Source organism: Tachysurus vachellii, chromosome 7, assembly GCF_030014155.1.
Source record: "Tachysurus vachellii isolate PV-2020 chromosome 7, HZAU_Pvac_v1, whole genome shotgun sequence".
NCBI lineage: Eukaryota > Metazoa > Chordata > Actinopteri > Siluriformes > Bagridae > Tachysurus > Tachysurus vachellii.
Window position 1 is genome coordinate 18,739,785 of NC_083466.1, and position 16,730 is coordinate 18,756,514.

Genomic DNA, 16,730 nt, shown 5'->3' on the forward strand with positions numbered 1-16,730 from the left:
GACATGCATGGTAGGTTTATTGGCATCTCTGGAAAATTGTCCGTTGTGTGTGAGTGAATGAGAGTGTGTGTGTGTGCCCTGCGATGGGTTGGCACTCCGTCCAGGGTGTATCCTGCCTTGATGCCCAGTGACGCCTGAGACAGGCACAGGCTCCCTGTGACCTGAGGTAGTTCGGATAAGCGGTAGAAAATGAGTGAATGAATCTATTTGAAATCGGGTAAAAATAAATATACAAACGATATTGTATTCATGACACTCAGTGTATCCTCATGAGTTGTGCGCGTGCACGCGAGAGGGATCCAGGGAGTGTGTCGCGTGCACGCGCACAACTCATTTTCACTTTCAGGGAAACAAAACTTTGGATGTACTTTCGATATCGACAAAACCATAACCAGAGCAACTGTGTTAAGAGGAGCGTATACGCTTGTATAAAGGAGGGTTCTAGCAAGGCGATGATTCTTTTGATGATGCTGTTTTCAGTCACTTTCTAGACAAACACGTGAGTAGAGACCTGGTAAATATCTGGTTTATTATCTGTTTTAAATATCTGGTTTATTATCAAACGAGTTGTTTAGGCACTAAATGGTCTAAAAAAAAGCGAACTGCTTAAATACTTATTACATGTATAAATGAGGACGTGTGTGTACCTGCACTTTTATATCTTATAAGGTTATAAACGATCAATTAAAAAATATATATAATTCAGATTTTATGTCACATACATTATGTAGTGAAATGTGTATTAAAACTGTTCCTTAATGAAGTATATTTATAAAGGAAAAAAGGCAGTAAATTGGGAGCAAAGAAGAGATACAATGAAATGTGAGACAATAAAATATAAAAATAACATTATATCTGTACAATGAGCAGTGACTAGGGTGGAATGTGGAGGAGTTATTTTAACTGAACACTGAACTGAATCCAGCTAAAATTCGACCACACAATTAATTTATATTTATATATAATTACTGATGTCTGTGTCTCGTGTTTTTTACTATTATTTATTATATTTAACATTTATTTATCCAAGAATAATTTAAATGAGATTCGCAACCACATTCTGTGCAATGTGTCCAGCCTCTCTAACCCATGTTTTTTTATTTAAATAAAACTCCAAAACAAAAGCAAAACGTACCTCGGAATGCTTTTTGGGCATTTGGACGCAAAAGCTGCAATGTTTTATTTTCTTTTTGTTATACGAAAGTTGACCGATATGAAGCACTCTACAGACTCCATACACATTTTCCAAAAATATACCTTATTTTTCTGAAATTTACAAGGTACACGATAACACATGCACTGGTCAAAGCAGAACATTTTGCGAAAAACCTCATTACACACACACACATGCTAAAGGGGAACCAGGTACCAGTACAAACATTAAACAATACCAAGTGGTTTCTTTGTCAAAATATTCTAAAAACCTCAGATTACATGGAAATAAGTACAGACAAATAAAATATTTTCAAAATCTCCAAACTCTTCACAAACATTAGAAGTGCATGTGGATGCAAAATTTAAAGCTCTCTTAAGGTACAAATCCATTTATTTAAATATGCTTCAATATGTTTTCCTAGTTTGGTTGTGTTGCTCGTGTTAATTTCAATGCAGACGTTCTTGGCTGGCACAAAAAATTTTTTTTCTTACATTTACATTAACATTTACATTTACATCATTTGGCAGATGCCCTTATCCAGAGCGACGTACAGAAGTGCTTTTAAGTCTTTATCATTGAATACATGAAGTCTGGTTGACTACTGTAGGTTACAGACTTAAGATACCATGAGTTTTGAATCTGATGCTTGTAGCTACAAGAAGCCAGTGGAGGGAGAGCAGCAGCGGGGTGGTATGCGAGACCTTAGGCATTTTGAAAACAAGCCGTGCAGCTGCATTTTGGATCATTTGCAGAGGACAAATTGCGTTCATAGGTAGACCTGCCAGCAGTGAGGTGAAGTAGTTCAGTCTTGAAATGACAAGAGATTGAACAAGTACCTGAGCAAGTCATGTCAAGTCAAGTCAAGTCAAATTACTTTTATTGTCACATCACCACAGCACATGTGCCTTGGTGAGTGAAATTCTTGGGAGCGAGCTCCAGAAATTGCAGAAACAAGTTACATACAAGTGAAATTAAGAAACAATTTGCATACAGGTGAAAATGTACAGATGTGTAAATGTGCAAATTTGCAATACGCTCATACATAGTCAGTACACACTGTATATATATATATATATATATATATATATATATATATATATATATATATATATATATATATATATATAAATCTAAAAATATATATATTATATATAATAAGTTAAGGTGCAACAGATTGTACGGATACAGAAGTGTCATGCGTGTGCATTGGATGGTATCCAGTGGTAACAGATAGATTATTATATTAAATGCAGTGTTGAATTGTTGAAGTTAAAGTGCAGTGTGTGGCATACCATATTGTGGTAGTATGCTGTAGGGTGTATTAGTTATGACTGTTAATTAGTCTGTTAGCCTGAGGGAAAAAGCTATCCCTCAGTTGGCTAGTGAGGGATCGGATGCTGCAGAGACGTCTTCCTGAGGGAAGCAGAGAGAGCAGTCTGTGGGACGGGTGGCTGGAGTCACTGATTATCCTACGGGCTTTCCTTATACACCGCCTGGTGTAGATGTCCTGGAGGGAGGGAAGCTCACCTCCACCAATGTGGCTGGCAGTTCGCACGACCCGTTTCAGAGCTTTACGGTTGCCAGCGGTGCTGTTTCCAAACCAGGCAGTGATGCAGCCCATCAGGATGCTCACTATAGTGCAGGTGTAGAATGTTCTGAGGATGCTGGGGCTCATTCCAAACTTCCTCAGCCGTCTCAGGAAGAAGAGGCGTTGATGTGCTTTCTTCAGCACTGCGTCAGTGTTTATGGTCCAGGTGAGATCCTTACTGATGTTGACAATGAGAAACTTGAAGCTGCTCACCCGCTCCACAGGCGTCTTGTCGATGGTGATGGGTTAGTGTTGTCTGCTCTGTCTCCTGTAATCCACCACCAGCTCCTTGGTCTTGTCAATGTTGAGTGAGAGGTGGTTCTCCTGACACCATTTAGTCAGGGTGCTCACCTCTTCTCTGTAGGCTGTCTCATTGTTGTTGGTAATCAGGCCTATCACCTATCACAGCGAATTTGACGATGACATTGGAGCTGTGTGTGGCTGCACAGTCGTGTGTACAAGGAGTACAGGAGTGGGCTGAGGACACAGCCCTTAGGAGCACCAGTGTTGAGGGTCAGCGAGGATGAAGTGTTGCTGCCCATTCTTACCACCTGACTTCTGCCTATCAGGAAGTCCAGGATCCAGTTGCACAGAGATCTGTTTAGTCCCAGAGTCTGGAGCTTTGCATCAAATGTGGCAGGCATTATGGTGTTAAATGCTGAGCTGTAGTCCACAAACAGCATTCTCACAAAGGTGTTCTTATTTTCCAGGTGTGAGAAAGCAGTGTGTAGGGTGAAAGCAATAGCATCGTCTGTGGAATGGTTGCTACGATATGCAAATTGTAGCGGATCCAGTGAGGCAGGCAACACAGAGCAGAAGTAATCTATGATGAGTCTCTCAAAACATTTGCTGAAGATGGGTGTGAGAGCCACGGGCCTCCAGCCATTTAGGCATGTGATTTTGTTTTTCTTTGGAATGGGCACAATGGTGGATTTTCTGAAGCACAGATCAGACAGAGGGAGAGCATCCTGTGTGGACAAAAATGGCAGAATCCTTCTAATGTTGTAGAGAAGGAACCGACATGAGCGAGTCACATTAGTAACATGAGAGGAAAAGGACAGACGATTGTCCATGGTTACCCCAAGGTTGCGAGCTGTGGCTGAAGGGGAGAGCAGATCGTTATGCAGGGATATTGCAAGATCATGACCTGGGCATGAATCACCTGGAATGATCAACAGTTCAGCTTTGCTAGGATTGAGCTGAACTGATGAGCAGACATTCATGATGATATTTCTGCCAGACATGCTGAGATCCAATCAGAAGCTGTAGTATCTGAGCGTGGGAAAGAAACATCACAGTCTTATTATCCAAGCTTTGAAACATATTTTCACATATTTTCAATGTCTTTTGTGTGCAAGTAAATGTCTCAAAAAGGTGCAACCTAGCTTTTTAATAATGAAGAAAAAAACACCATGAGGGAAAAAAAACAAATAAACCATCTTTTTCTTCAGACAGTGGACTCTAGTCAAGGTTTAAAGGTGGGGTGCACAATGTTTGAAAGCCAATGTTGACATGTGAAATCCCCAAAACAAACATGCCCCTAACCCAAATGAGTGTCACCCCTGTTTTGATAGCTCCGCCCCAGACATACATACGCAACCCAGGCAATTATTATGGTGGAACCTGAAGGGGCAGCTGGCCGAGGGGATATTTTTATCAATAAATAAACTCAATGAGTAATACTATGGTAATACAAATGTGTTTTTGTAGTACTGTGTGTTGTAAAGTGAAAGGTTTAGCTCCGTTTCACGTGGAACACCTAGTTTCAACACCTAGAACCCGAGGCAGAGGTAATGGCAGGTCTCTGCCATGTCAATCTTTCAAGCGCTTTCGGCAAATGTCAGACATGTGCACTGAAACTCTCCCCGCTGCATATTGACAAGACACGCCCCTTTCTGCTAATTGGCTACAAGTTTGTTTTGTTAGTCGGCCAGTCTTCTCAGTTTTCAACATTGAAACATTGTGCACCATACCTTTAATGCATACACCATGCCCATAAGGTTCAGAAAAGCATTAGGTATGTAACTTGGATGATGAATCACCACTTCTTCCTCAATCACCACAGAAACATTGTTGAATGCTGGGAGAGGTTCCTTTACATTTTCCACTATTTATAGGATTCCAGTTACCAGACCCTTGATCGCATCATCTTCAGTCACCAGGCTGCATAGAATATAATCAAAACAAAGTGCTGATGCTTTAGAACACGTGTCAATTACAAGGCCCACGGGCCAAACACGGCCCGCCACGACTTTTAATGTAATGTAATGACAGTTGTGAACAAAACGGTAAACTTTATTCGTTCGCGGGGTTTGAATCACCGGCAGTTCAGATCACTTTTGGAGAAGGAAAACTGTGTGCATGAGGATCTCCCATACCACACAGAGGTCCGCTGGCTTAGTCGGGGTAAAGTGTTGCAAAGATTTTATGATACCCGCAATGAAATTGCTCGTTTCATGGAAAGCAAACAAAAGGCCGTACCCGAGCTTGAGGATGAAAAATGGCTGTGACTTGTCATTTTTGTGTGACATAACGGATCACCTAAATAGCCTTAATGTAAAACTCCAGGGTCGAAAGCAGCTGATCACTAAAATGCGAGACTCGGTAAAGGCATTTCAAATGAAACTGTGTCTGTGGGAGGGCCAGGTGCGCCAAGGCAACCTGTCTCACTTTCCTGTTTGCTAGTCACCATCCCGTTCCCGACTGAAGTGTATGCCGACAAACTGAATACACTGAAAGTGGAATTCAGCAGGAGATTTGCTGATTTTGAAAGACAGAAAATCAACTTTGACTTGTTCGCGAATCCGTTTGCAGTTGATGCTGACACTGCACCTGTACACTTGCAGTTGAAACTCATTGAATTGCAATGTAATACTCATCTAAAGACCCGGTACGAGTCAATTGGGGCAGCTGAGTTTGCACCTCTACTCCCTGAATCAATGCCACATCTGCGCCTTAACGCTGCACGCATCATGTCTATGTTCGGGAGCACCTACACGTGTGAGCAGATGTTCTCTATATCGAAGTTGACCAAAACATCCCACAGATCCCGCCTCACAGACCAGCATCTGGTCTCTGTAATGAAAGTGGCTATGGCAATGGACATTAGTCCTAAAATAGATGAGATTGTTTCTAAGAAAAGATGCAGGGTGTCTGGTAAGAGTTAAAAATGCCTAATTTCTTATGTTTGGCATGTACTGTAAACCCACATAAAATACCATTTGTTGCCATGCGGTAGTTATATGTATCATTTGTTATTAAACAGTTTTCTGAAATTGAAATTGTTTCTAAATGACTGTTTTAAGCTACTGTTTTTATGTAAGCTACTGTTTTAAAGTACTGTATTAAGTACTGTTTCAAAGTTTTAAAGTAGGCTACTGTTTCAAAGTAGTGTTTTAAAGTAGGCTACTGTTTCAAAGTACTGTTTTAAAGTACTGTTTTACTGTCTTAAAATAGGCTACTGAAGTACTGTTTTATGCAGTTATGCTGATCAGAGACCTTATTTCTTGTTTTGATGAAGCCTGTGCTGTGACACAGATGTTGGTCTAAATGTGTTCCAAATCTAAATTAGATTTAAAACCTTTTTTAATAAACAAGGTTTAATGAACGTTGAGTTTTTTTTAATACAGGCACTAATACACTATTTCTGTAATAAATAAAAGATCCTCTAAATATATGTCCGGCCCCTGATTTTATTCACAACAATCAGCATGGCATTTACAGAGTTTGGATTTGACACCCCTGCTTTAGAAGGAAACGTGCCCAGACCAATGTAAGCTAAGAATTTCCCCTAATCTTGCCTCATACACTTTCATGAATTTTGAAGTATACTCCCTCATGTACCATGGCAAGGTATCCAGTAAATGGATAGATCTTGTCTCAATTCAGGTAAAGTAATGCGTCATCAAGAGGCGGGACGTCCTGTGCATGCGCAGTACACAAAAAGTAAATAGAGTGCATGTTTTGTAATTAGAGAATTTCTGTTTAAGTTGAGGTTGTAGTAACTTGCCTTACTGAGTGATGAGACTCAATGATGAGAATTTCCCAAAACATGAATTCACTTGTTCACCTGACTAAATTTATGGTAGAAGGAGCAGAAATGCAAGGTTAATAAAATCGAATTGATCCATAAACAGAGATTCATATCCCCTTTTATCTGAAATCTTATTGTATCATTTATAATTTTAAGTTTCTTCCTTCTGTGGTGCCACGAGAGGAAGTTCATCCTTGGTGAACCAAACAGTGGCTTACAGGTTCTCTTGATGCGTTAATGGTGTGTTGTATCAGGTTGTCTTCTTTTGGTTCACTGTAACAGTACTGTAGTGGTATCTGTGAACCTGCTATCTGTGACTTAAAGAGGCATATAGAACATTTTATGACTAGATAATAAGAGTTTGATGTGTTCCACTAAATAGATTGCTGACTTTAGTTTATGAATTAACAGATCATGCTTTATGTAACAGGGCAGACTGACTGATCTGGATAATCCATGTAAAGATCATCATTCTATGCATAATGGAGAGTTCTGATGAAGAGGTATGCACTGAGTTCAGCTTTTTATTTATTTGATTTCCTGATTGGCATGCCAGGCTGTTTGATAGATATTTGTTTGAACTCATCATTCCAAATGTTGTTTAAATATTCCCAAATCAAGCAGTTTGAAGACACCAAAGATCTTTTGGATGAAGATCTACAAATAAATCTTTCTGAAAAACAGTCTGCGAAGCTACAGCTAAAAGAGGAGACAGTCACTCCAGAAGGTATTTTTATAAAATCTTTAGATCACTTTCTGACACAAACACAACAGTTGATGTTTGCTGAGTTGAAATTTTTTTTTTGTTTTTCACAGATGTTCCTGCACCATATGACATTTCAATGCAGTCCATTGGGACTGATTTTGCTAGTCTTCAGTGGAAATGTGTAAACAGCATATCAGCCTTTGAGCTGAGGTGCTCCAGCAGCACATCCTCAATCATCCAGACCCTTTCACAGCATTATGCAAAAGTGTCAGGACTGTGCCCAGGCACCGAGTACACTTTTACTGTGATTTCAGTCTCAGAAAATGGAAACAAGAGTTCTGCAGCCAAAGTGTCTGCATATACAAGTAATAACCAGTCTAATGTTTTATATTGACATATGTCTAATAACATCTCCATTAAATTCACAATGCCATTTCAACCCCAACTCTGTTTTCATTACAGTTCCAAACCCACCTGAAAACATCACGGTTGAGAATATTGGTACTACATCAGTTACACTATCCTGGCATCCACCTGCTTCCTTAGAGAAGAGGTACCAAGTGGTGTGTTCTCACAATGGTACAACTGTTCATGAAGAGGAAACAGAAACTAACACACTAGTTATCGATAACCTGTCTCCAGGAAAAACATATTCCTTCCACATTGCAACAGTGCTCAAAAATGGGAGCACAAGTGAGACAGCTGTGTTAGATACTCGTACTCGTAAGTATTTATACGTTTTGCAAATCGTAATATTCAATGGCAACTAGTTTTTACCTAAACCTTTGATTGGGGTGGTTGAAAGGTTTTCTTTTATTTTTGTTCTTAATAGCAATAAATCTTGAGAGCTTTCTTCAGGACTTGGGGCTGAAACAACACCTCACTGATAAACTCTCACTGAGTTCTGTACTACAGATAGATAAGAGCACAGTGACAGATGATCCAGCACAGACTCGATCAGATTTACCATGGCTTTTCCTCAAGAAGATTATGATGGTGAATGTGACTGCAAGAAGTGTCAAATGTGCTCCATCAAATACTGACGATGAAGATTTGAGTTTGGATTTGTATAGAGATCTGGAGAGCCTTGACCTCAACCAGGACCTTAGTCATAAAATAAATCCTTTAGACATCATAACTGCACTCTTCCTTTGCTCAGACAGTTTTCTTCAACAAGAGATTGCCTTCAAAATGTCTATGTGCCAGTTCTCTGTGCCTTTACTGCTTCCTAATTGTGACACACAGCAGAGCATGCTCATGCTTTGGGCCTTAAGAGATATTGTAAAGAAATACAGACCACACTCCTTGTCTGATCCAAGAGGGTTTGTGGAAGACAGGATTGTTCTTGCTGAATTACCTTTGGTATCCTTTGTAAGACTTGGAGACTGTAGCATTTCCAAATCTCAAATCTTGAACAAACTGCTCAGTAATCCACAGCAATATCATGACACATTTGTGCACCGTGAAATGGACTGTGGAGACATCCCAAGAAAAATATCAAATGGTATGGTGGAGATCAGCTGGTACTTACCTTGTGGAAGTAAAAACATAGACATCTTCCTAGAACCTTTGGCTATTGCAAACCTGAGAGGGGACATAAGTACATTTGAGACTCAGTACTCATTCCTGTGTCAGATTTCTACAGCAGTTTTTGTTTTCTCTGACAATTTTGAAACCAACTATCAGCTACTCACCAATACATGTGTAAAAGCACAGTTGTTTTTGGTGGGAAATGCACACAACAAAGCCTTCAATCTGGATTCGTTGAAAAGAACAGCTGCTGCATTGAAGTTGAAAAAAAACAACATCATTCTAAAGACCAAACAAAATGATGCAGATTTTGTCACAAATTTGTGTTCTGCTGTGTGCGATGTTGTTAAAAACAGTTCTCTGACAGTACAACTTGAGAAGATGACCAGAGTTGCACATGAATTTGGAATTTTGATTGATGAAGACAACAAGGAGTGCCAACATGCAAAAGAAAATGCAAAGAATATTAACAACAAGATTCAGGACACAATAAAGTTTAAGGAAGAACAGCTCCCTTTGCAGGGTGAGATCTGGAAGAAACTGGGAAAAATAGAGAAAGAGGAGTGTAGGCTTCGTAAAGCTGGGGATAAGAACATTGAGATATATAAAGGTGAACTTATTGAACAGAAGATGAAACTCAGGAAGCAGCAAAGCAACTATGAAATGTCAGAAGCCATGTGCTGCTTCATAAGTGCACTGTCAAGTTCAACTCTTGAGAGATCCTTCTTCCTGAAATGGATGCGAATGTATTTGGACAATTTATCCCGTGAAAATCTGTCCAAACTTAGAGAAAAGTACAAGGAGAAATGTCAACAATCATCTGAGAAGAAGGAGGAGATTGCAATACTGGACAAGCAGATCTCAAACAGTGCTTTAGGAACTGAACACTTTTTGAGGGAAATGGGTCAGCTGTATGAAGCTGCTGTCTCCCTTCCAGAAAATATACAATCACGAGAACAAATGCTACACTTACCTAAACTATGTGCTGAGCTCCTTTTAGATGGATTCCCTCTTGAACTAGTTGATGGAGATGCTTCAAATATACCCCTAAGGTGGATTAGTGATGTACTGAAAGAGCTGAATACTTTAGTGCAACCCAAGAATAAGATCATGGTAGTCACAGTATTAGGAGTGCAGAGCACAGGAAAGTCCACCCTATTAAACACCATGTTTGGGGTTCAATTTGCAGTCAGCAGTGGAAGATGCACACGAGGAGCGTTCATGTTGATGATCAAAGTCACCGACAGTTTCAGAAAAATACTTAATTGTGATCATTTAGTGATCATTGACACTGAGGGACTGAAATCACCTGAGCTGGCACAGCTTGATGACAGCTATGAACATGACAATGAACTGGCTACACTTGTTGTTGGGCTGAGTGATATTACCATAATCAATATTGCCATGGAGAACTCCACAGAAATGAAGGACATTCTGCAGATTGTGGTGCATGCATTCCTCAGGATGAAGGAAGTGGGCAAAAAACCCATGTGTGCATTCGTGCATCAGAATGTAGCTGATGTATCAGCACATGACAAAAACATGAGAGACCGGAAGCTTCTTTTAGAGCAACTGAATGAGATGACCGAGGCAGCAGCCAAGATGGAAAACAAAGAACTGTACAAGAAGTTTACTGATGTAATGGAGTATGATCCAGAGACTGGTAACTGGTATATACCTGGGCTCTGGCACGGAAACCCACCAATGGCACCAGTGAATGCAGGCTACTCTGAGGCTGTGTATGACTTCAAAAAGAACATAACCAACGTTCTTGTTAACAAAAAGATATCTACCAACAACATTGAAGAATTTCTGGAGTGGACAAAAAGCTTATGGAATGCAGTAAAATATGAAAATTTCATATTCAGCTTTAGGAACAGCTTGGTAGCTGATGCATACATGAAGCTATGCACTGAATTCCATAAATGGGAATGGTCTTTTAAAAAGGACATGTTTAAGTGGTTAACATCTGCTGAAACCAGAGTGTGCAATTTTGAGATAATGAAATCCAAATCTGACAAGACAAACCTGCAAGATTTACTGAGGACCCTGAAAGATGAGGCCTCCTCAGAACTTGATGAATTGGAAAAGACCATTATGGAAAACCTCAACAAATACTATGAGCAAACAGAGGGTCATGTCTATCTGGTGGAAAAGTACAAAGAAGACTTTGTAAACAGTGCAAAATCTCTCAGGAGGGAAACAGAAAACTCAGTGTTGAACAAACTAGAGGCAGTTATTGAGATTAGGAAAGGAAAGAATAATTTGGACAACATAAAAAAAATACATACTGACAAAATGGAGAATAAAGTTCTCAAACTTCTGGAGGAGCTCCGGAAAAACAAACATTCAGAAAGTATGTCTGAAGAAGAGCTTAACAACATCTTTGAAAACATATGGGAGGAAACCGTTAAAGAGCTGTCCTTTAATGGCTTGCGTAGACGAATCGTATCTGACAGTGTTTTTAAGCAGTTACGACTGAACATGAAACAAAAAGGAAGTTCTGTCGCTCAAAGGTTAAACAAAGGGAATCTGGATCAATACGGCAAAGAGGAATATGTTGTAACAGCAGATGGTCTTTTTAAAAAAGCTATAGAAATGATGCAGGTTTATAAATTTGATCAAACAAGGAGATTGCAACAGTTGGCAGACAGTACCATTGATGCATGTATGCAGTCAATTAACAACAAGAAAGAAGGAAAAGCAGATTATCATGACACCTACATTCAGGAGATCCTAAATATAATTGATACAAAATTGACTTCATTAAGGAAATTGAAAGTTTCTGGCGAATTTGAACTGTCCCTAAAGCTACACATTTGTGCTATTTCTGCGAGAGAATTCCAGGCCATGCATGACAGTTTTATTGAAGAGAACGACCCACGCCGATGTCTCGAGCAATCCAAAGAGAAGTACCGTGCTGATTTTAAAGATCTGTTCAGTAATCGTGATCAGTGTCAGAGGAAGGCTGCAGAATTCGCACAACTCTGCCTCAGCCCTGCAGTTGAGACATTCATCTGTAACTCACTGGGACTAGACATTATTGACACAATGCTGCAAGGGGAAAATGCATTTCAATTCAGCACACGTTCATTTTTCCAGTTCTCTATTTTAAAACAACTTCTGGATGACAGTAATTTTGAGAACTATGTGAGCTACATAAGTTCTTATGAACGCTTTGTTAAAGAGTGGATATTAAAACAAATCGAAGTCAGATTTTCTAAAGGAAACAAACTTTTTGAGCTGGAAGTGCAGCATCTCAAAGGAGCTATTATGGAGATAAAAGAGGCCATCAGAAAAGCACAACACAAACCAGATGAAAATGAAAGCATTAAGGGATTTATTCAGAACATTTGCAAAGAGCTTGGAAAAAAACTTGTGTTTTCAAATTATGCAGCAGTCATGGTTTTAAACAATGCCAAACAGGAACAATTTTCCTACTGGCTCATGCGGTCTGTGGAGGAAATGGAAGAATCGCTGAAGACTAAATTTAAGAAGGAAGACATTCTGACAAAACTGAAAACACTCAAAGTCAAACCACAGGATGAGCTGTTCAAGCGTGTATTTGGCTGTGGGAAACAGTGTCCATTCTGCAAAGCACCATGTGAGGCAGGAGGAGAAGCTCATACACATCACTGTGCTTCTGTACACAGACCTCAAGGACTTGGTTTATACAGGGATGAGCACTCAGGTAAATTAGTCACCAACATTTGCTCTACTGATGTGAACACTGAAGCCCGGTTCATATGCCTAGAGACCAACCATGTGTTCCATCCTTACAAGAAATACAGGGAGATCTTTCCGGACTGGAACATCCCTGCAGATCCCAGCATAGAGGCCTCAGACTACTGGAAATTTGTTATGGCAAAATATAATAATCTGTTTGCAAAAGCGTATAATGCAAAACCTGCAGATATTCCCCAAGTGTGGAAAAAAATCACAAAGAAAGCAGCAGAAAAAAGTCTGAAGGAGTGTTTTAGTATCAAGTAAATACTAGTGAAAAATCATTAGGATAAAGGAGATTAAAGAAAACTTTAGCTTGATTTCAAAATTCTATTGGAGTCTTTCATCTTATCCTGCCATTAGTACAACGTGCCATTGACAACTTGACAACTTGTCTTTACTTTAGCTTTCTCTTTTAAAATTCCAAACAGCAAAGAGAATACTGTGCATTCTAATGACACTGAAAAGCACAAGAATTAGAATTATGTCTTTGGATATGTAACTTCACAAATTAATGATTCTGTTTCTTTAATGATTGCTCTTTCTTACTGGGTGTTGATTTATTAAAACCAAATCTATCTTTAAAATCAAATTCAGTTTTATTAATCATCAGTTTAAGTATATTCATGCAACACTGTTATGTCTATGTAACATGTATTTTCTGGCATATACAATACAATAGTCAATACAAACTATGATAGTAAAGCAATTACATCATTATTGCCTTGTAATCAAAATCAATGTAACCTATTTAACTTTCAATAAACCTGTGATTCTGTCTAAAACAAACGTTCATGTGTATAAATACAGTATAAACTCATGGAGCACTTGGATAATAGAAACACCTGTACACCTACTCATTCATGCAATTATCTAATCAGCCAATCATGTGCCAGTGGTGCAAAGCATTAATTCATATCAAACAGATACAGTTCAGTAGTTTCAGGTAATCATGGACCATCAGAATGAAGAAAAATGTGTTTTCATCAGTGATTTTGACTGTGGAATGATTGCTGCTGCCAAAAAGCTGTTGCTTGTATTCATAAAGACTTTAAAAGTGATCTGAGAGAGTGAGAGAGCCCTCTGGATGTTTTTTCTTTATTGTTCTCTAGTAAGTGTTGTGTGTAAAAATCACAAAATATCAGGGTCTTCATAATGATTCTACGAATGATCTCATGGAGCTACATTTACATTTACATTTACAGCATTTGGCAGACGCCCTTATCAAGAGCGACGTACATAAGTGCTTAAATCTCTAACATTGAATACATTAATGCTGGCTCACTAAGTTACATACTTAAGATACCATGAGTTTAAAACATTTGTTCAAAGTTACAATGAAAGTGTCAAAGGTGTGTTTTTTTTTTGTTTTTTTTTTTTAAATGCAAAAGATAATGAAAGAAGTGCTAGTTGAAGTGTTTCCTGAATAAGTAGGTCTTCAACCGCTGCTTGAAAATAGCCAGTGACTCAGCTGTCCGGACCTCTAGGGGAAGTTCGTTCCACCACCTTGGTGCCAGTACAGAGAAGAGTCTTGTAGTATACTTGCCTCTTACCCTGAGAGATGGTGGAACCAGTCGAGCAGTGCTGGTAGATCGGAGGGTGCGGGGTGCAGTGCGAGGAGTTATGAGGGCTTTGAGGTAAGAGGGAGCTGGTCCATTTTTGGCTTTGTAGGCCAGCATCAGTGTTTTGAATCTGATGCGTGCAGCTACCGGAAGCCAGTGGAGGGATCGCAGCAGCGGGGTGGTATGCGAGAACTTTGGCAGGTTGAAAACAAGCCGGGCAGCTGCATTTTGGATCATTTGCAGAGGACAGATTGCGTTCATAGGTAGACTTGCCAGCAGTGCATTGCAGTAATCCAGTCTAGAAATGACAAGAGACTGAACAAGTACCTGAGCAGCCTGTGTGGACAGAAATGGTCGAATCCTTCTAATTTTGTAGAGAAGAAACCGACATGAGCGAGTCACAATAGCAACATGAGAGGAAAAGGACAGTTGATTGTCCATGGTTACCCCAAGGTTGCGAGCTGTGGCTGAAGGGGAGATCAGATCGTTGTGCAAGGATATAGCAAGATCATGACCTGGGGATGAATCACCTGGGATGAAGAGCAGCTCAGTTTTACTAGGATTAAGCTTTAACTGATGAGCAGTCATCCATGATGAAATTTCTGCCAGACATGCAGAGATCCGGTCAGAAGCTGTGGCATCTGCGGGTGGGAAAGAGAAGATAAGTTGTGTATCATCAGCATAGCAGTGGTAAGAGAACCCATGTGAGGAAATAACTTCACCAAGAGAGTGAGTATACAAGGAGAAAAGAAGAGGACCAAGTACTGAGCCTTGTGGGACGCCAGTGGAGAGTCTGTGTGGAGCAGATGTCACTCCTCTCCATGTTACCTGATATGAGCGTCCTTCCAGGTAGGAAGCGAACCATTCCCAAGCTGATCCGCAAATCCCAAGACTCCTGAGGGTGGCTAAGAGAGTCTTATGGTTGACCGTATCAAACGCTGCTGAAAGGTCAAGGAGGATAAGGACGGATGAGAGATTGGCTGATCTAGCACCATGAGGTTCTCAGAGACATCTAAAAGGGCTGTCTCTGTGGAATGAGCTGCTTTAAAGCCAGACTGGTTGGGGTCTTGGAGGTTGTTCTGTGAGAGATAGACAGACAGAGCTACTAACTTAGCTTAAAAAATTCCTAAATAGGAATCTTATCTTAAGAGTGATTCAGGGTCAAATCTCAGCAACTCTGAGCAAGGACAATTTATCTTAGAGAGGAGGTGGAATATACCCTGTTACTAGCTATGACACATTCTTTTGAAGAACGTGATCAGATGTCCAGCAAAATAAATAAATAAATAAAGCCCTTTTAAAATATGGTTTATTATAAGCCTTCACTTTATCTCTACATTAAGACTACATACACTGTACACTGCAGTGGGCTCAGACACAGCACAACAGCTGAGGGCCAGGGCCTGTATTAATAAAGATTCTTAGTGCAAAGAGTTGCTCTTTTTAAAATTAAAGAGAAGATCCTAGTAAAGATAAAATATATTCATAAAGCATTGTAACCCTTGAAAGGCCTCATAAGGTCAAAAAGTGTTAGTAGAACGTGTCATAGTTAGTAACAGGGTTTAGCTTTGCCTCCTCTCTAAGATAAAATTGTTGTATTTTCCTTGCTCAGAGTTGCTCTGAGATTGGTACTGAATCACTATTAAGATGAGGTTCATGAGATCATTCTTAGAATCATTATGAATACGGGATCTGATATTTTGTGATTTTCACACACAACAGTTCATAGAGTGTAATAAAGAAAAATAAAGCAAGAGAGCAGGAGTTCTGCAGAAAGAAACACCTTGTTGAAGAGATGGGTCAATGCCAGACTGGTTTGAACTGACAGAAAGGCTGAATCAAAGCCAATTATTCTATTATTAAATTTAAGATCAAAAGATGAATGATGTGATAAATATTCAGCTTTCATTTTCTGATATTTATATCTACATATTTGTACTTTAAAAACACTGAAGTAGACTAATATATTGAAAAATATATTTAGTAAGCTAATATATTGAAAAAGAAAATGCAGGGAGTTCCAAAAGTCTTCACACATTAACACATATAGTATTCTGATACTTTTAAAGATTTCATCATAAGTGGCAAAGGATGTGTTGTAAGTTAAGTAACTTTTTTGCTCATTTTGCTGATGAGATGTATTGAGATGTGTTGACATAATGAATCAAATATATAACAAATACAAATAAACATACTCTTCCTGTCAGGATTGTTACTGCAAACTTATGTTCTTATACAGAGGAAGTCAAAACTAAATATAGCTGCACGCAGCGATATCGGGGTCAAGCCGATCAGATGCGCTCAGAACATGTCGCTGATGAACCATACCAAGTTTCGTAGCGATATGGCATTGCATGTAGGAGTGCGTGTGTGTGTGTGTGTGTGTTTGTGTGTGAGTGTGTGAGTGTGTGTGAGTGTCTGTGTGCGTGTGT

General features: G+C 39.5%; 1 protein-coding gene across 4 annotated transcripts; it reads left to right on the forward strand.

Annotated features, from left to right (window-relative positions):
* Nucleotides 1–370: 370 nt before the first annotated feature.
* LOC132848776 (interferon-induced very large GTPase 1-like) lies at nt 371–13,525 on the forward strand. 4 transcript variants are annotated; one of them, XM_060874769.1, is made up of 6 exons: nt 371–499; nt 7,208–7,280; nt 7,399–7,504; nt 7,594–7,848; nt 7,946–8,206; nt 8,316–13,525. In XM_060874769.1, the coding sequence occupies exons 2-6, from the start codon at nt 7,260–7,262 to the stop codon at nt 13,001–13,003; spliced, it is 5,331 nt and encodes a 1,776-aa protein (XP_060730752.1). In that variant the 5' UTR covers nt 371–499; nt 7,208–7,259; the 3' UTR covers nt 13,004–13,525. The 4 variants fall into 4 exon arrangements, with proteins under 4 accessions (XP_060730752.1, XP_060730754.1, XP_060730753.1 ...); XM_060874771.1 differs by having other exon boundaries at nt 7,402–7,504; XM_060874770.1 differs by having other exon boundaries at nt 398–514.
* The last annotated feature ends 3,205 nt before the right edge of the window (nt 13,526–16,730 follow it).

What these genes read in the sequence shown, in the direction of transcription:
- LOC132848776 (XM_060874769.1), top strand. Translation starts at nt 7,260, where the DNA reads ATGGAGAGTTCTGATGAAGAG. An exon ending in GGAGACAGTCACTCCAGAAG is followed by an intron (nt 7,505 to 7,593) that starts GTATTTTTATAA and finishes TGTTTTTCACAG; the next exon opens with ATGTTCCTGCACCATATGAC. An exon ending in CAAAGTGTCTGCATATACAA is followed by an intron (nt 7,849 to 7,945) that starts GTAATAACCAGT and finishes TTTTCATTACAG; the next exon opens with TTCCAAACCCACCTGAAAAC.